Source organism: Erythrolamprus reginae, chromosome 10, assembly GCF_031021105.1.
Source record: "Erythrolamprus reginae isolate rEryReg1 chromosome 10, rEryReg1.hap1, whole genome shotgun sequence".
NCBI lineage: Eukaryota > Metazoa > Chordata > Lepidosauria > Squamata > Dipsadidae > Erythrolamprus > Erythrolamprus reginae.
In genome coordinates, this window is record NC_091959.1 from 20773393 (window position 1) to 20792909 (window position 19517).

At 41.5% G+C, this 19517-nt stretch overlaps 1 protein-coding gene across 6 annotated transcripts in view; it reads left to right on the top strand.

The window, feature by feature from the left end:
* AKAP13 (A-kinase anchoring protein 13) overlaps positions 1 to 19517 on the top strand; it is a 371269-nt gene that overhangs the window by 345692 nt on the left and 6060 nt on the right. For all 6 annotated transcript variants that reach the window (XM_070763468.1, XM_070763470.1, XM_070763469.1 and 3 more), the window contains 10 exons: positions 3010 to 3258; positions 4892 to 4968; positions 6906 to 7087; positions 9203 to 9285; positions 9467 to 9652; positions 11243 to 11404; positions 12313 to 12380; positions 14689 to 14733; positions 17118 to 17168; positions 18482 to 18931. In XM_070763468.1, coding sequence (XP_070619569.1) covers positions 3010 to 3258; positions 4892 to 4968; positions 6906 to 7087; positions 9203 to 9285; positions 9467 to 9652; positions 11243 to 11404; positions 12313 to 12380; positions 14689 to 14733; positions 17118 to 17168; positions 18482 to 18931 — 1553 coding nt within the window. The remainder of the gene's footprint in view (positions 1 to 3009; positions 3259 to 4891; positions 4969 to 6905; positions 7088 to 9202; positions 9286 to 9466; positions 9653 to 11242; positions 11405 to 12312; positions 12381 to 14688; positions 14734 to 17117; positions 17169 to 18481; positions 18932 to 19517) is intronic.

Below are 19517 nucleotides of genomic sequence, written 5' to 3' on the forward strand. Positions count from 1 at the left end.
AGTATCCCTTTACTTTTGCTTGTTGTTGGAGAAAAACTGTTTGTCTGAGCATTGTTTTGTGCTCAGCTTCTGTTTGCCGAGACAACCTTTGCAGTACTGTATTTCCTTTCTAAAATGAAACTCCTTTTAGAAACATTTCAGTTTCATTTAACTACCGCGTTGTGGGTTTAAAAGGCTAAAGAAATGCATAATGGCACCTAAATTCTTTTTCGATGAAAAGTCAGCAGACTGTGGAGTGAATCAGCCAGAGAGACAGACAGAGAGAGTTGAGTTGGAGTTCATCAATGGAAAAATTGCAGTTGTTTGCTGTTTTTGTGACATTGCAATTCCTTTTTGGCTTTTTTCTCACTTAGCCAATATGTGCAAAGAGAAAGGGAAGTCTGGCCTACTATAGCCAGATAGCCAGATGTGCTCAGGATCACATGCAAATTAGACTCACTGGGATTTCACAGGGGCCTTTTCTAATCCCTCTTATGACATATGTTTGCTTAGGTAGAACCACGGGATAGAAGAATGACAGCTGGCCTTCAGTGTTGTAAATCAGGAAAGAGTAATCAAGTAGCTTATTTTATTCATATAAGTACATTTTAATATAACATGTATAACACTTATATAATTATACTGGTCAACACAAAAAAAATCATCAGCAAAGGTAATATGTCTGTTTTATGGAGTTTGATGTGCTGATTCTACCGCACGAATCCCAGTGGCCGATAAGGTCCCACAGAGTTGGCCTTCTCCGGGTCCCGTCGACCAAACAATGTTGTTTGGCGGGCCCCAGGGGAAGAGCCTTCTCTGTGGCGGCCCCGGCCCTCTGGAATCAACTCCCCCCAGAGATTAGAAAGGCCCCCACCCTCCTTGTCTTTCGCAAATTACTCAAGACCCACCTTTATCACCAGGCATGGGGAAACTGAGACATCCTCCCCCAGGCTTTTATATTTTATGTTTGGTATGTATGTGTTGTATGGTTTTAAATTGTTGGGGTTTTAGATATGTTTTATTTTAATATTAGATTTGTTTCACTGTTATATTGTTTCTATTGCTGTTGTGAGCCGCCCCGAGTCTTCGGAGAGGGGCGGCATACAAATCTAATAAATAATAATAATAATAATAATAATAATAATAATAATAATAATAATATGCTTAGTTTTGCTCTATCACATAAATAGATATAGATACTGCTATAGAAGCATTTTTGTCATTACGTTATTTCTACATTTTCAAACGAAAAAGTTACTGTTTTCTTAATGCCGCTATTATATTTCCTATACCTTATAGTCATGATGCTGCTCGTTGGAAATTATACCTGCTACAGAAAAACTATATACATTTCTGAAATCAGAACAAAATATGATTCAGAAAAGTACAAGGTCAACTGCGATAATTACAAAAAATATTTTTTTGTAGACCCGTGTTATTTGTATAATTTAGTAATCAAGTTTTCAGGCTGGAGGCTTTTAAGAAGAGACTGGACAGGCACTTGCCTGAAATGTTGTAGGGTCTCCTGCTCGAGCAGGGGGTTCGATTAGAAGACCTCCAAAGTCCCTTCCAACTCTCATTCTGTCCATGTGTGTACATTAATAATTTGATCACAGAAATTGGTGTAAATGACGTCAGCAGGGAGGTTGCAATACATACACCAAATCTAGTCTTCAGTCAAAATCAGTCAAAATACTTTTAAAACTGCATGAAACAAATTGAACACAACGATTCACGTTACATAAACAGCGACCACCTTTGGAAATGTTTGAAAATCAGAACGCATAATCTTGCTGCTGCTTGTTTCATCAGTATCTTCATGAACATTGGTGGTGCAAACATGCCAGTCCGTTACTATGGACTGGATTCCTCTTCTAAGTAAACTCTCGTTGGGGAGGGATCTAGAAGTCATCAGCTGGTGTGGATAAGTTGTTGGTCAGAAAAGAACAGGATTAAAAAAACAGGACCAAGCTGGGAGAAGTGAAGCCTTTGGGGAGGAAAGAATGTAACATAGAAACACAGAAGACTGACGGCAGAAAAAGACCTCATGGTCCATCTAGTCTGCCTTTATACTATTTCCTGTATTTTATCTTACAATGGATCGATGTTTATCCCAGGCATGTTTAAATTCAGTTACTATGGATTTACCAACCACGTCTGCTGGAAGTTTGTTCCAAGGATCTACTACTCTTTCACGTTGCTTTTGATCTTTCCCCCAACTAACTTCAGTTTGTGTCCCCTTGTTCTTGTGTTCACTTTCCTATTAAAAACACTTCCCTCTTGAACCTTATTTAACCCTTTAACATATTTAAATGTTTCGATCATGTCCCCCCTTTTCCTTCTGTCCTCCAGACTATACAGATTGAGTTCATTAAGTCTTTCCTGATACGTTTTATGCTTAAGACCTTCCACCATTCTTGTAGCCTGTCTTTGGACCCGTTCAATTTTGTCAATATCTTTTTGTAGGTGAGGTCTCCAGAACTGAACACAGTATTCCAAATGTGGTCTCACTAGCGCTCTATATAAGGGGATCACAATCTCCCTCTTCCTGCTTGTTATACCTCTAGCTATGCAGCCAAGCATCCTACTTGCTTTTCCTACTGCCTGACCACACTGCTCACCCATTTTGAGACTGTCAGAAATCACTACCCCTAAATCCTTCTCTTCTGAAGTTTTTGCTAACACAGAACTGCCAATGTAATACTCAGATTGAGGATTCCTTTTCCCCAAGTGCATTATTTTACATTTGGAAACATCAAACTGCAGTTTCCATTGCTTTGACCATTTATCTAGCAAAGCTAAATCATTTACCATATTACAGACGCCTCCAGGAATATCAACCCTATTGCACACTTTAGAGTCATCGGCAAATAGGCAAACCTTCCCTACCAAACCTTCCCCTATGTCACTCACAAACATATTAAAAATAATAGGACCCAGAACAGACCCTTGTGGCACACCGCTTGTAACCTGTCTCTGCTCAGAATACTCACCATTAACAATAACAAATGAAATTTTCTTCCGTTTAAGAAAACGATGATGAACATAAAGACTTGGTGCTTTCGTTGAACCTGGTGAAGGAAGTCCTAACTGCGGTCGACAGCAAAGTAAGCAACTATGAGAAGAAGATGCGTCTGGACGAGATCTACACCCGGACGGACAGCAAGTCGATCATGAGAATGAAGAGTGGACAGATGTTTGCCAGGGAAGATCTGAGGCGCAGGAAGTTTGTCCGAGATGGACCCGTTTCTCTCAAAAATGTAGCTGGGAGATTGAAAGGTAAGGGATCCCATAGGGACCTCGTATGGTTCTTTATTGGAAAGGACACACTAGGCACCATAAGGTTCCTTTCATTGATGATGTTACCTAGTTTGGTCATGAAATGTCTGCAAAAAAACAAGTTCCTAGAGTTCCAGGGCCCTTCATTTCAACCCAGAGCTACAAATATTCTTTTCTGCCAGTGACTTGATCGAGGTGTATAAAATCATGCATGGGACAGAAAAGGTGGTTTGAGAAAAATTCTTTTCTCTATTACACAATACTAGACGAGGGGGCACTCCTTAAAGCTCCTAGGGAAGAAAGTGAGGACAAATAAAGGGAAATATTTCTTCTCCCAGAGGGTCGTTGGTTGATGGAATTCACTTCCAGAAGAGGTTGTGACAGCTATCAGCTTGGATAGCTTCAAGGCAGGATTAGACAGATTCATGGATGCCATGTGTGTCGGTGGTTATTGAAACGGATGTCCAAGTATTGGTTGAGGCAGGCAGGATTCCCTTGGGTCCCATTTGCTGGGGGTTAAGGGAAAGGGAGGGTTTTGCCTTCTCTTTCAGCTCAAGATCCCAATGGACAATTGATGGGCCCAGAATGCTGGACTCGATGGGCTTTGGCTTCATTCAGCATGGCTCTTCTTATGTTCTTACTCTATAATGTTATTTTCACATCTGCTTTAGTATCTAAATTGAATTGCTCTCCAGGTTGTAGAAAATAGCTACAAATTCTTCTGGCCAGATAAGATGCCAGATAGGATGCTTATGACATAGTGAGGATTTTTTTCTTCTTCAAGAAACCTTCTATCTCAAATAAAATCTTAGTTGTGGAGGCGGAAGGGAAAGGCTACAGTGATGCAATTTGTACACAAAGTCTGCGTTTTGCCTGGAGGGATGAAGGAAACTTTTTGCAGGAAAGTCCTGAATTTCTCTCAGACAAATAATTCTTTGGCCTGAAACGGAACGAAGAGCTGAAAATGAATTTATTTTATTTATTATTTATTGTATTAATCAGATTTGTATGCCGCCCCTCTCCACAGACTCAGGGCGGCTAACAACAATAAAAAGACGATGTAAACAAATCTAATATTAAAAATAATCTAAAAAACCCCAATTTAAAGAACCAATCATACATACAAGCATACCATGTATAAATTCTATAAGCCTAGGGGGGAAGGGAAAATTTCAATTCCCCCATGCCTGATGACAGGTGGGTTTTGAGGAGCTTACGAAAGGCAAGGAGGGTGGGGGCAACTCTAATATCCGGGGGGAGTTGGTTCCAGAGGGTCGGGGCTGCCACAGAGAAGGCTCTTCCCCTGGGTCCCGCCAGACGACATTGTTTAGTCGACGGGACCCAGAGAAGGCCAACTCTGTGGGACCTAACTGGTCGCTGGGATTTGTGCGGCAGAAGGCGGTCCCGAAGATATTCTGGTCCGAATGCTATTCGTTTTCATTGAAACGGGAAAATGGTAGTCACAAAATGGATGAAACTCTACCTATTGTTAGGCACAATTTGGAGAAGCATTACTTTGATTTGGAATTGTTTCAGGAAATGAAACAAGAGGAATATTGATGAATGCAGACGTGTCAGGTTTGGCTTGGCTGGTTTTTATAACTGGATTTCTTGATGTTTCTTTCCTTCTCAGAGGTCTTGGCTGTTCTTCTCTCAGATGTTCTGATATTCCTCCAGGAAAAGGATCAAAAATACGTATTTGCATCCCTGGTAAGGAATTCTACACAACTCTTTTTTCCATTAATAAAATAAATAAATTAAGCTCTTTCGCTGCATTTGCACAATATAGGCTTCCCGAATAAATCCATTTTTTGGATTTGGCAGGGGAGAAGATATTAGTGTCTTCTCCAGAACAGACTTTGGACGTTTCTTCCTCTAACAGTCTTCTTCAGGTTTAACATCCTCATTTTTTCCAGTGAAGGGCTGCACAAATTTTTACTATCACACTGTGGGCGTGGCTTATTTTGTGGGTGTGGCTTGCCAGCTATGTGACCAGGTGGGAGTGGCTTGATGATCATGTGACCCGTGGGTGGCTTAAAGGTCATGTAACTGGCTTAAAGGTGGCCAACTTGACGTCACTCACGTCAAGGGTTTGGCCTCAAAGAGATACAATTTCCCTATCTATTTACTATAGCTGAAATATACTATTTAATTCTATATATATATGCCACATGTGTACATGCATATTACACACAGGCACACAGAAATATACATTATCTACTATATAAACTGTATATATTTATACACACACACACACATGCACAGCTCTTCTAAAATTATAAACATTCAAACTCATTTACTGCCATAGGAAAAACATACCCAGAGCTCAAAAGGGAAAAAAAGAAAAAAAAATCATTTCCCCCCCCCCTACCGGTTCTGTGTACCTAACCAAAATTTTTCTACTGGTTCTGCGTACCTGGCCGTACCCGTCGGAGCCCATCTCTGACCTTCCTACGATTCAAATCTTTTCCATATCTGGATTGCATTTCAAGGTGGCCATTTGGAAGATAGAGCTGAGATCCCGGTGCAGCAATCCAGATATTTAACCTGATCTTGGGGTATCACCTTCAACACGTCTTTTAAAATGTATCATCGGGATACCACAATTTAACCTGAGATGTGATAGGTGTGATAGGATAAGATGACAACTGTAAAGTTCTGAAGCCGAATTGGGCCTCAGGTGGTCTAGTGATTAAGGCACCAAACTAAAAACCAAGAGGCAGGAGTTCTAGTCCTGCCCTAGGCATAAAAGCTGTCTGACTGACTTTGGGCCAGTCACAAGGAAGCTGTGAGTTCTAATCCCACTTTAGGCTTGAAAGCCAGCTGAGAGACACTCTTTCTCATCTCGATTCACCTCCACAGGGTTTTTGTTGTGGGGAAAACAGGAGGAGGAAGTATTAGCTTTGCTTATCCCCTTGAGTTATTTATAAAAATAATAAAGCAGGATATATAAATAAATATCAGTTAAAATAGAAAGAAAGGGAGCAAGCGTATTAAATAGGCTTTTCATCTGGAGCAGTAGGCTGTAAAAGACTTTTCTTAAGTTTCTGTTGTTGTTAACAATAACAACAACAATAATAAGATGGTACATTCAAATTACCTTTCAATAAAAACACTATAGATAAAAATACAAAATATGAAATGCAAAATCTAAAATATAATAAATTTACAGATATAATTTGTTGATGTCATTGATAAGACAAGTTAAATCAGGAGTCCACTCTAGGTCGTCTCTTTACCAGAGGTGGATTCCAATTTACTTCGCTGCCGGTTTGCTTCCTCCCACTCTGTGAAGTCACATGCACAGTGCAACCCCCCTCCCCCCCCGCCCAAGAAAGCTGAAAACAAAATGGTGATGCATGCCTTTTAAAAAAGTTGTACTTTTTTAAAAATCCCCCAAAAAATTCAAAAAAAAGAGAAGGCAGTGGCCATGGACCAGCAACGACCGATCCGGTTCGATGATGTCACCATGACATCACCAATGGGTCACTACCAGTTTGAGCAAACTGGTTCAAACCGGGAGGAACCCACCTGCTCTTTGTGAAACAGGAGTGATCATGTTGTATGTGTGGTTGTATGTGTAGCGATTCCAGTTGCCCCCAAATCCACCTAACGCACCTATTTGTCTTCCTCCACTCAACAAAAAGGATCAAAAATCCACCGTGATCTCCTTGAAGAAGCTGATTGTCCGCGAAGTGGCCCATGAGGAGAAGGCCTTGTTCCTGATCAGCATGGGCGGAACAGACCCCGAGATGGTGGAAGTGCACGCCAGCTCAAAGGAGGAGCGAAACAGCTGGATTCACATCATCCAGGACACTATCAACACTATGTAAGAAGCTAAATGAATGCTTATTTATTTATTTATTTGATTTGATTTGATTTTTATGCCGCCCTTCTTCTTAGACTCAGGGCGGCTTACAACATGTTAGCAATAGCACTTTTTAACAGAGCCAGCATATTGCCCCCACAATCCTGGTCTTCATTTTACCCACCTTGGAAGGATGGAAGGCTGAGTCAACCTTGAGCGGTGATGAGATTTGAACCGCTGACCTTCAGATCTACAGTCAGCTTCAGTGGCCTGCAGTACAGCACTCTACCTGCTGCGCCACCCCGGCTCGTGTTGGTGGAATGAGTGATGTCGTTTGGGTTTCCTTCCAGTGAATGGGCCAATCACCAGAAAGCTCTGAGTTCTAATCCTGCCTTAGGTACATGAAAGCGATCTGGATGACTTTGGGTCAGTCCCTCTTTCTCAGCACAGCTCAGCTCACAGTGTTATTGGGGTGAGAGAAGGAAATGTTAGGTATGTTTCTTGCCTTGAGTTATCTATTTTTTTTAAAAAATTATAGTAATAGCAGGATTTTATAAAAATTGAAATAAATAAATAAGCTTCATGCCAGAGCAGGAAATGAAACTATGCTGAACTAAATAGAGAAAAAAGAATTCAGTATAAATGATATGAAGATTTATGGATGGATGGATGGATGGATGGATGGATGGATGGATAATTTATTTATTTTATTTATTTTATTTATTTTATTTGTTTTATTTGTTTTATTTGTTTTATTTGTTTTATTTGTTTTATTTGTTTATTTGTTTATTTATTTATTTATTTATTTATTTATTTATTTATTTATTTTATTTATTTATTGGATTTGTATGCCGCCCCTCTCCGCAGACTCAGGGCGGCTAACAACAGTGATAAAAAACAGCATGTAACAATCCAATACTAAACAACTAAAAAAAACCTTATTATAAAGCCAAACATACATACAAACATACCATGCATAAATTTTAATGCCTAGAGGGAAAGAATATCTCAGTTCCCCCATGCCTGACGGCAGAGGTGGGTTTTAAAGAGCTTACGAAAGGCGAGGAGGGTGGGGGTAATTCTAATCTCTGGGGGGAGTTGGTTCCAAAGGGCCAGGGCCGCCACAGAGAAGGCTCTTCCCCTGGGTCCTGCCAAATGACATTGTTTAGTTGAGGGGACCCGGAGAAGGCCCACTCTGTGGGACCTAACTGGTCGCTGGGATTTGTGCAGCAGAAGGCGGTCCCTGAGATAATCTGGTCCGGTGCCATGAAGGGCTTGTTTGTCTGTTTGTAGCATTTATATAATGCCCAACTCCAATTGGACTCTGGGCATGCTTACGTAATAAAAACAGTATAAGAATATAGCTTACAATAATAAGAACAGTAAAAAAGCAATATAAAAATACATTAATAACCCTTTAAAAAAAAAACCCTTACATATTCTCAATCATACATGGCCGAACCAACATGACAGCCTAACAGCCCCAAGCCTGCCAGAAAAGCCAAGTTTTAACGGCTTTCCAGAATACCGGTAGGGTGGGGGATAGTGTGGCTTTTCGGAGGCCTCTGGATGATGAAAATTTCTCCCACGTGCATAGTTCCCTCTAAGCTGAGCAGTGAGCAATCGCTCACTTAAAAATCATCATCAACTCAGAGTTTTCCAAACCTGCCCAGAAGCCGAGAGGGAACGAGTGAGAGGGAAGGAGAGAGAGAGGAAAAGAGAGAAACAGATAGAAAAAAGAGAGGAAGGAAAAGAGAAAGAAAAAGAATGGGAGTAAGGAAGAGAGAAAGAAAATCAAAATCTAGTTTGAAACTAGCTCAACTATTTAAGTGGCATTTTGATATTGATAGAGTTGCCCTATTATGAGCTCACTGTTATAGACACACAGTACAGTATTTTATTTTGAAATTCTCTGAAGCAAAACAGGGTGGGTTTTTTGTTTGTTTGTTTGTTTGTTCGTTCGTTCATTCATTCATTCATTCATTCATTCATTCATTCATTTATTTATTATTTCTGTGCCGCCCAGTCCCAAAGGGACTGCTGCTCAGACACTATACTTTTCCGCCCCCCCCCAAAAAAATTAGAGGGAACACTGCCCACGTGTTTTAATTTTTCAAACTGTTGATTCTTCTACAGGGACAAAGAAGAAGACGAAGGCATCCCGAGTGAATCAGAAGAGGAGAAGAGGGTGCTGGACACAAAGGCCAGGGAACTGAAAGGTAAACCTGAAAAGATGGGCATAATCTGAAGTTTTAAGTTTTCTATCTCCACCAATTCTCTGTTTGGGCACAAGGGGGAGCTGCAGCCTTAGAAATTGCAAACCCCACCAACTTTTAAATAACTTTCCATCTTTCTCAATGGCTCTCTAGTTGACCTCTCCTACTTTTCCACCTCTCACAGAACAGCTCCAGCAAAAAGACAAACAGATTATCGGTCTCTTGGAGGAGAAAGAGAAGATTTTCAGAGATATGACGGATTGCGGTGGGCATGAAGAAGGACAGGGGACTGGGACCAGGATGTTATTCCGGGCAAACACAGACGAAGCCCCGAAAGGAGAAAGCATAATGAAGAATCTCATATGTGAAGGTAAGCTGGCGTGTCACCCAACGTTTGTCACTTGGTTTTATGAAGGAGTCTAAACTCTGAATATCTTGGGCACAGTAAAGACCCTAGTTTTCGGAGTACAGTGGTACCTCGAGATACGAGTTTAATTCGTTCCGGACCTGGGCTCTTAAGTCGAGCAGCTCTTATCTCGAACGACTTTTCCCCATAGGAATTAATGTAAATAATTTTAATTGGTTCCAGCCCTCAAAAAACTCACAAAGTTAGTCTAAATTATGCAGAAAGACATGTTTTTAATGAAGAAATGTACATGTACATATAAATGAATAATGAAGTTTCTTTCACTTAACTTGTAAACTTTCTTAAACTTTTAAATTTACATATGTTCAACTTCTCTGCCACCCAATCCTGTAGGACAGAGGTCCCCAACCCTTTTTGCACCAGGGACCGGCTTTAAGCGATCAAGAGAGGAATGGGTGAATGAATGGACGGAGGGTGGGAAGGAAGGAAGGAAAGAGGGAAGGGACAGGAACAGAGGAAGGAAGCAAGGAAACTTATGAAAGGGGAGAGTAAGAGAGGAATGAGTGAAGGGAGGGAGGGAGGGAAGAAGGTGGGAAGGAGAAAGAAAAGAAGAAATAGAGGAAGGGAAGGTAAAAGAGAGAAAGAAAAAGAGCAAGAAAGAAAGCTGCATGGACATGGAGCCCCCCAGGCCGGCTGCAACCTTTTAAAACACGCGCGCCGCTTCGCAGCTGTCTCCTGAAGCCGAACGCGGAAGTTAGCGTTTGGCTTCAGGAGACAGCTCCTTGGCGCTTGTATCTCGAATTTGGGCTTGTAAGTAGAACAAAAATATCTCTCCCCTCCCAGCTCTTATCTCGAGTTGCTCTTAAGTAGAGCAGCTCTTATGTCGGGGTTCCACTGTATAAGACGCACCAGAGTATAAGATGCAGCTTAGTTTTGGGAGAGGAAAATAGGGGGGGGGGATCTACTTATCTGGTTAGCGTCTTTAGTCTGTTCAGTTTTAGCACATCATTTTATCCCCTGTTAATGCTGGGGGGAAAAAACTTTTTAGGAGGCAATAGCAATGAAAACAAACCTGCGAAGATTTGGGGCTAGAAAATTTTTTGGGGAGTAGCAATAAAAAAAAAAATCCTGCAAGCCAAGAAGATAGTTAGCACCTTGTTAGGGCTGGAAGATGCACTCAAATTTCTGTCTTCTTTTTTTGGGGGGGAGGGGTGGGGTGCAGCCTATACTCCGAAAAATACGGTAACTGGATTTCAAAGAAGTAAACTGCAACAGGCCAAGAACCGAGAGTTGAAAACAGATCATCGTTAGGGATGCGATGAATTTTTAATAGAATTTTCCAGAGTTTTGCTTGATTTTTTTTTTTATTCTGACCAAGGGGATTTGCTGGTTTGATTCATGCATTATTTTTATTATTTATTTATTTATTTATTTTTAATGTCACTGTACAAGGTGATTCTGGGTAATATTATTATTATTACTATTACTATTGCTATTATTGTTGTTATTGTTATTATTATTTATTATTATTATCATCAAGTGGGCAGCAGGTGGACATGGATGATTTTCTGAGGGCGTTGTGTCTCCTTTCAGTTGAGCAGCTGCAAAGTCTGGTGAGCAAAAGTCTCGGAAGCGCTTTTGGGCAGCAGGTGACCAGTCTTGCCTCTGATCAGGAGAGCGTGGGGCCCATCTCTCTCCCCAGGAGGGCAGAGACCTTTGGAGGATTTGACAGCCACCAAATGAATGTCTATAAAGGTGAGTCCTTTCTTGCTCCACCCCAGGCAGTACAGTTTGAGACCCCAGTGGTCAGAGTGCAGTACTGCAGGTATTTCTGCTGGCTGCAATTTGGCACTTTGATTCTCACCAGGTTGACTCAGCCTTCCATCCTTCCGAGGTGGGTCAAATGAGGACCCAGATTGTTGGGGGTGATATGCTGACTCTGTAAACCAATTAGAGAGGGCTGTAAAGCACTGTGAAGTGGTATAGAAGTGCTCTTGAAGTGGTCTTCCTTTCCTTTCCCTTCCTTCTTTCTTTTCCTTTCCTTTCCTTTCCCTTCCTTTCCTTTCCTTTCCCTTCCCTTCCCTCTTCCTTTCCTTCTCCTTCTCCATCTCCTTCCTTTCCTTTCTTTTTTCCTTCCCTTCCCTTTCCCTTCCCTTTGCCTTCCTCTTCCCTTCTTCTTCCTTTTCCTTTCCTTTCCTCCCTTGTGGTTAGAATGCAGTACTGCAGGCTAATTCTGCTAACTGCCAGCAGTTCTATTCTCAATTCCGACTGGCTCAAGGTTGACTCAGCCTTCCCTCCTAATTCGGTAAATGGGGTGGGTTAAATGAGGACCCAGATTGTTGGGGGCAAAAGGCAGACACTGTAAACGGCTTAAAGAAGGCTGTAAAACACTGTGAAGCGGTATATAAAGTCTACGTCCTATTGCTCTTTGCCCTTTTATTTTGCAGTCAGGTTCCTGAGCGATGAAGCATACTTCTTCTGCCATAGTTACAGTCACTCCTAAGGCTTCCTCTTGGAAGAATCCTAGGCTGTGTTTGTTTTGGTGACTGCACCCAGCCTTTTTGTACAGATTATGGTCTATGGTTTGGTGTAGTGCTGGGTCTTTCCATCTTCCATTTCTCAGTTATGCAAAAAAGTTTTTTCCTTTTTCTTTTTTCTTTTAGGGGGCGAGAAGGATGAAGAAGAAGGGCAAGACCTTCGGAGGACGGAGTCTGACAGTGTGTTGAAGAAGGTACGGAATGGCTAAGTGTTCCACAACTTTCCGTGTTCATCCTCCTGTAGAGTTTTGGCTAGTAAGGGAGTATAAACCCTTGGGAAAAAGTGCAACCCTTTAAAGTAGCATCTATTTGTTGGAAGACCCCACTAAACGGTAAAAACAAAGATTTCCTTGTCAGTTGTGTCTGAGTCTAGAGTATGGTGCTCATCTCTTGGCCAATGGAGCCAGCATTGTCCAAACACACTTACCGTGGCCATGACTATCCACCAACAGCACATAGATGTGGTACCTATTAGAGTATATTGCAAAAAAATCAAAACAAAAAGCACACACAGACGACCAATTCAGATGGATTAATAAACTTCTTTATAAACAGATGAATTTACAATGTCTTTAGCAGAGCTTTCCTTCAAGCAGTTACAGACAGCAGAGAACAGCTAGTTTCATTTCAGCAGAGTTCAGAAAGAACAAGACAGCAGAGTGGACTGAGCGATGCCCAGTTTAAAGCTTCAGTTTCCAGTTTCGATTCTCTGCACAGACTCAGAAGTGGTTAGCTCTCATTGGCCGACTTAATTGCTATACCTATTCATTGGCCGACCTTGTAAACGTGGCTCTCCCAGTTCAGGAATATTCTAAAATTACCTATTTATCTAGTCGCATTCAGTGCTGGGTTTTTACCGGTTCAGTCCAGAATGCTACACCGGTAGGAACCCACTCGATGATGATGCAAGTTTTGGTGATTTTTTCCCCAGCATCTGCATGTGAGAAGAAGCCCTCCCGCCTGCCCTCATCATAATGCCAACCTTTATTCTTCATCCAAAGCACAGTTGAGAAGCTCCTTTTCAGAAGACACTAGAAAAAAAATCTCCAAAAATTGAGTCATCAGTGGGTTCCTACTGTTGTGCTTGGCTCTGGCCCAGCTCCTGCCCCAGGGAATGTGGAGGTGGAGGCAGGGGAAACGTCAACATGTCATAGGCCTGTTTTGTTGCCGGCAGAGTCAGGGAGTGCAGTTTCCTCGGATGAAGAAGAAGGTGGGGGTGACTTGGAATAGGGGGGCTTGGGACACAGCCCAGGAAGCCAATCTCCATTATCTTTGGTCGATTCGGATGAGGAAGTGTTAGACCCACGCAGGCGTAGAAGTGTTAGACCCACGCAGGTGCATCGAAGAGACCAATTGAGGAAATATTACAGGAGATAAGAGAGGCCACCTGTGTTTTGGTGGGGCTCCAGTAATTAGAGCTGCTGCTATAAATAGCAGCATGCTAGTTTGGCTGTTGTGGAAGATTATCTGATCGCAGTTCTTCAGGATCGTACCTCGCTGTGTCTGAACTTTGTTTGTGGATTTTTCATGCCTTTAACACCAAAGCAGAGTAAAGTGTGTGTGTGTTTCACTTCGTGGGAAGAAGGAGGGCTGTGACGCTTCTTCACAGCTACTAGCTAAGTACTTAAGGACTGATTACAGCCGACAAGGTTGTTTTGGGGAAGAGTGCTCTTTGCAATACAAAAAGGGTGCTTTGTTTCTTTTGAATTTTGTGATAAAGGACATTGTTTTGAATTTTCAAACGTGTGTATGTCTGAAATTTGTACCCTTGAATTTTCGGGAGGCTTCTACCAGAGAGCCCGGCAGAACACCTACTGACGCAGCACTCTGGACTGCACTGGTTGGAACCCACTACTGGTCTCATTTGTATACTTTCAAACTGTTAGATGGACAGGAGCCGGGCAAGAATGGAAAATCATCCCGTTGCGTAGAACTCGGGTCATGAACTCAGGCTGTCACTTTGCCAGCTGACAAACGTGGTGTCTTTAACCGCTGAGACATCCCCGCCCCCAGCGAATAGTACCTAGGACTTATCCATTGTGGTTGGCTCATATCCAGCTTCTTTGGTCATGGACTTTGAGGAGAATGAGCCGGGTCCGTCTGGGTAACACAGACCAGTGTCTTTATCAGAGGAATCGGAAAGAGAGAGTGAGGGAGAGTTAGGGCCTGGGGACCCTCCATGGGCTGCAGGCCCCTCAGCTGTGGTAATGTCGGAGTCAGATGAGGAGAGAGGAAAAAAATGCATTGCTTTCTGGGCGACCCTCGTAGAAGGCAATTAGCGGCATATTCATTTCATATTTTTGCTATTGTGTTTTGGTGTTTGGTGCACAATTTTGGTCAGCGAACCGTAAACTTAAATTGATGGCGGATGCTCAGAAAATGGGTGGGGGACGCTGAGAGGGAAAGGCTAAGTTTTGAAAAAATAAGTTGTTGTTTGTGATTGATTTGGATCGCTTGTCCTTGGTCTCTTTCTCATTGAGAGTATCTGTGGTCTCTCCTCAGGGAGGAACCGGTCACTTGATGTTTATGCTGAAGAGAAACAATGAGGTAAGTGTTTGTATCCAGAAATGCCCTTTCTCTTTTGTTTACAAAACATTCTAGAACATGCCGTCAGACCCTTTCTTACGCCTAACACAATATCTCTTCCTTTAATTTTGTTTCTCTTCCAATCTGGAATTTTATTTTATTTATTTTATTTTATTATTTTATTTTATTTTATTATTTATTTTATTTATTTTATTTATTTTATTTATTTTATTTATTTTATTTATTTTATTTATTTTATTTATTTTATTTATTTTATTTATTTTATTTATTTTATTTATTTTATTTATTTTATTTATTTTATTTATTTTATTTATTTTATTTATTTTATTTATTTTATTTTATTTTATTTTTATTATTATCATCATGATCATTATTTTATTTTATTATTATTTTATTATTATTTTATTTATTTTGTCTAAATAGTATCTTTTGGATGTTCTGTAATAGTAAATAGATAAGGAAATAGTATCTCTTTGAAGCGGGGTGAGGAGAGGCCAGGCACCCTAACTCTAACCCAAACCCTTGATGTGAGGGACGTCAAGTGGGCCATCTTTAAGTCAATCATGTGAACTTTAAGCCAGCCCCTTGTCACATGATCATCAAGCCACTCCCACCTGGTCACATGGGCAGCAAGCCACACCCACAAAACAAGCCACGCCCACAGTGTGGTAGTAAAAACCTGATGTGCAGTTTAAGTTTGCTGTGATTGGTTGGGAGAAGAGAAAAACCCACATAATGTTGAATTGAGTACACAAGTGAACTTCTGAATTTTCATCATATCTCCAGTCCTTGAATTTCTGAAGAAACACAGAAATTGTCCCTGAAAGTTTAATGCAAAGCTAGTAGAAAGCAACATGTCCCAGTGGCTGGTGAAAAGGCACTTTGTTTAAATAATGGAATTAGTAGTCTTATTTATTACGCGTTCATAGCTAAGTGCAGTGCAGACATAGAATTTTTTAAAAAGAGTTCATAAAAGGATATAGTGAATGGAAATCTTTATTACAGTCAAAGATCAGTACATAATAAAACTCAGTAATATGAAACCGATTGCACATATGTATAGAAAGGCACCAATATATGTAATTGATAGGTGCAATTATAATTACATAATATAAAATAAGAACCCCCTAAATGAAATGGTCCATGACATGTAATTGTATTAATCTAGATACACATTTCAGAGTAATACAGTACAAAAGTATTTTTTTTTAAATTGCCGCAGCTCATTGTATTAGTAAATTCAGAACTGAGAGAAAGTCTATACAGTCACACAAAATTTATACATTTAGATTAGATAAAAGAAGCTTGCCTTGGAATACTGTGCTTTTATGTACCTTTATACCTCTCCAAATGCCATATGTCAACCTAAAATCAATGTTGTACCTTGAAAAACCAAACAATGCAAAATAAGAGGAATAGATTTGCAACAATAGACAAATTGGAAAGTTGTACTTCCCCCAATGCATCATTTTCCAGATATATGTGAAGGAATACACAGAGTTTTGCTGTCGGGGAATATTTGCTGGTTGCTGGCTACTCCCAAGTAATCAGTGTTCATGGGAATGAAGATGGCAAATACTTAAGGACTGGTGCTCCACCACCACTGTCCATCCTCCCAGCTGCCGGCTGTTGGCTAAATTCTTCTACAGTGGAACCTCGACATACGAGCAGCTCTACTTACGAGCTACTTGAGATAAGAGCTGGGAGGGGAGCGACATATTTGTTCGCCTCCCGAGCTCACATTCGGGATACGAGCGCCAAGGAGCTGTCTCCTGAAGCCGAACGCTAACTTCCGCGTTCGGCTTCAGGAGACAGCTCCTTGGCGCTCGTATCCCGCGTGTTTTAAAAGGTTGCAGCCGGCCTGGGGGGCTCGGGGGGGTGCTGGCAAGCCCCCCAGGCCGGCTGCAACCTTTTAAAACACGCGCGCCGCTTCGCAGCTGTCTCCTGAAGCCGAACGCTAACTTCCGCGTTCGGCTTCAGGAGACAGCTGCAAAGCGGCGCGGGTGTTTTAAAACGTCGCAGCCGGCCTGGGGGGTTCGGGGGCTTCCCCCCGAGCCCCCCAGGCCGGCTGCCACGTTTTAAAACGCGCGCCGCTTCGCAGCTGTCTCCTGAAGCCGAACGCTAACTTCCGCGTTCGGCGGCAGCGGGTTTTTTTGTTGTTGCACGGATTAATTGACTTTACATTGTTTCCTATGGGAAACAATGTTTTGTCATACGAGCGTTCCGACTTACGAGCCTCCTTCCGGAACCAATTAGTCTCGTAAGTCGGGGTTCTACTGTATTTGGATTCTTAGTTTCTTGGAGTCCTGTGGAGCAAATAAATAATTTGTAGGTAATGACCTACTGACAATGTCTTTCTCTTTGCTTGTCTTTTTCTTCTACAGCATATTCTCCGGAGCATAACTCAGCTTCACAGTTTATTAAGCTTACTACAGGTAAGGACTGCACTGGTTGCTGATTGATATCCGGACAAAACTCAAAGTGTTGGTTATGACCTATAAAGCCCTACATGGCATCGGACCAGATTACCTGCCTCCTGCCGCATGAGTTCCAGTGACCAGTGAGGGCCCACAGAGTCGGCCTTCTCCAGGTCCCGTCAACTAGACAATGTTGCTTGGCGGGGCCTAGGGGAAAAGCCTTCTCTGTGGGGGGGGCGGCCCTCTGGAATCAGCTCCCCCTGCCCCCACCCTCCTCGTCTTCCGCAAGAGTCTCAAGACTCATTTATGCCGCCGGGCTAGAGGCCATTAGACCCTAGCCCCCTGGCCAAATGAATGTATTGTATGCTTGCTGTGTAAATGGTAATGACTGATTTTAATATTATTGGAGTTTTAGATTAACTGATGTTGCATTGTTTGTATTTTGTAAGCCGCCCGAGTCCTCGGGGAGGGGCAGCATAGATGTCTAATTAATCAGTAAGTAAGTAAGTAAGTAAGTAAGTAAGTAAGTAAGTAAGTAAGTAAGGTAAGTAAGTAAGTAAGTAAGTAAGTAAGTAAGTAAAGTAAGTAAGTAAGTAAGTAAGTAAGTAAGTAAAGTAAGTATGTAAGTAAGTAAGTAAGTAAAGTAAGTAAGTAAAGTAAGTAGGTGTTGTGATTCATTCCAGTTTGTAAGAACAGTTTTTGTTATCTGTGTTTGTTTTCAAAGATATAAAATGACTTTGCTTTTTACCAGCGTGTCTGGCTACTCTTTTTAGCTGGTGTTGGCGTCTGGGGGAACCCAGACAGAACAGTAAGTAAGTAAGTAAGTAAAGTAAGTAAAGTAAGTAAGTAAGTAAGTAAAGTAAGTAAGTAAGTAAGTAAGTTAAGTAAGTAAGTAAAGTAAGTAAGTAAGTAAGTAATTAAAGTAAGTAAGTAAGTAAGTAAGTAAGTAAGTAAGTAAGTAAGTAAAGTAAATAAGTTAAGTAAGTAAGTAAAGTAAGTAAGTAAGTAAGTGCTGAAAAAGAGGCAGGGAAAATGTTTCTTCTAAGGTGATAAAGCTGATCCAGTCTCATATTTCATCTAAATAAGACACTTAGTGGCAAGTGATGCACACACACCAAGATCCCTCTCACAGTTACTCCTGTTGAGCAGTGTACCACATATACTGTACCTGTGCGCTTTGTTTTTCTTGCCCAAGTGTAGCACCTTGCTTTTTCCACCATTGAATTTCATCTTGTTAGAGAGCGCCCATTGTTCAAGCTCTATTTGCTCTAGTTTTGTGCCGCAAGCGATTTACTCAGCCTAGTAGAAATCCTCCTCTCCGTTTTTTACAGGTGGTGGTTGTGCAGCAAGACACCTTCATTGAAGACCAGAAGCTGCTGCTGACCGGGAAGACCTTGAGCCGCCTCCCCTTCCGACCCAACTCCTTGATTGAGCAGGAAAAGCAACGCAGCTTGGAGAAGCAGCGGCAGGAGCTGGCCAACCTGCAGAAGCAGCAGACGTTACACCAGGAGGAGAAGAGGAAGAAGGAGAAGGAGTGGGAGGCCATCGACCGGGAGCTCACCAAGCGGGAAATCCAGCTGGGCCTGAGGGAAGAGGAGCTCCAGAAAGGGCAGCAGAACCTGGAGAAGAGGCAGGAGGAGCTGCAGCAGAAGAAAGCCGCCTACCAACTCGATCTGGAACGTCTCCGGACGGCCCAGAAGCAGCTGGACAAAGAAGGCGAGCAATTGAAGCGGGAAATGGAGCAAATATGTCAACCATCGAAGGGACCCAACGTCAAACTGGTAATTAGCTTTTTCCCCCTATTTTTAAAATTTTTTATTTTTATGATTTTAAAATTTTTATACATACAAAGACATTACAATAGCAAACGAAACAAATGCAAATAGAAAGAAGTAAATAAAAAATAAACAAACAAATAAACAAAACAAAACCTATAAACAAAACATTTGGGGAAAAATAATTTCCCCACTCTTTTAGAATGTTCAATCGGAGAATTTTCCCTCATTACACCAATCCCTTGTTACTTTGCGGTTCATCTTTTACGGATTTGCTACTTCACGGGTTTTCAAAGGGGGCTTAAATCTATCAAATACATTGAAAATTTTAAATCCATTAAAAATTCATAAAATCCTTCTACAGTATTCCTGTACTCTATTAAAGAAACTGGTAGGATATGTTGCAGTATAGCATAAATGTTAGAATAGGATTTATATATCTGGACCTCTAGCATAAAAATACTCTGCTTACCCTGATTCTATAATCCAGGACAGGAGGGCACTAAACTTGCCTAATCTGCATTCCTGGCAATTACTACAGGGAAACAAAAGGGCTCAATAAACATCTCACAATAAACAAAGTTTTCACCAC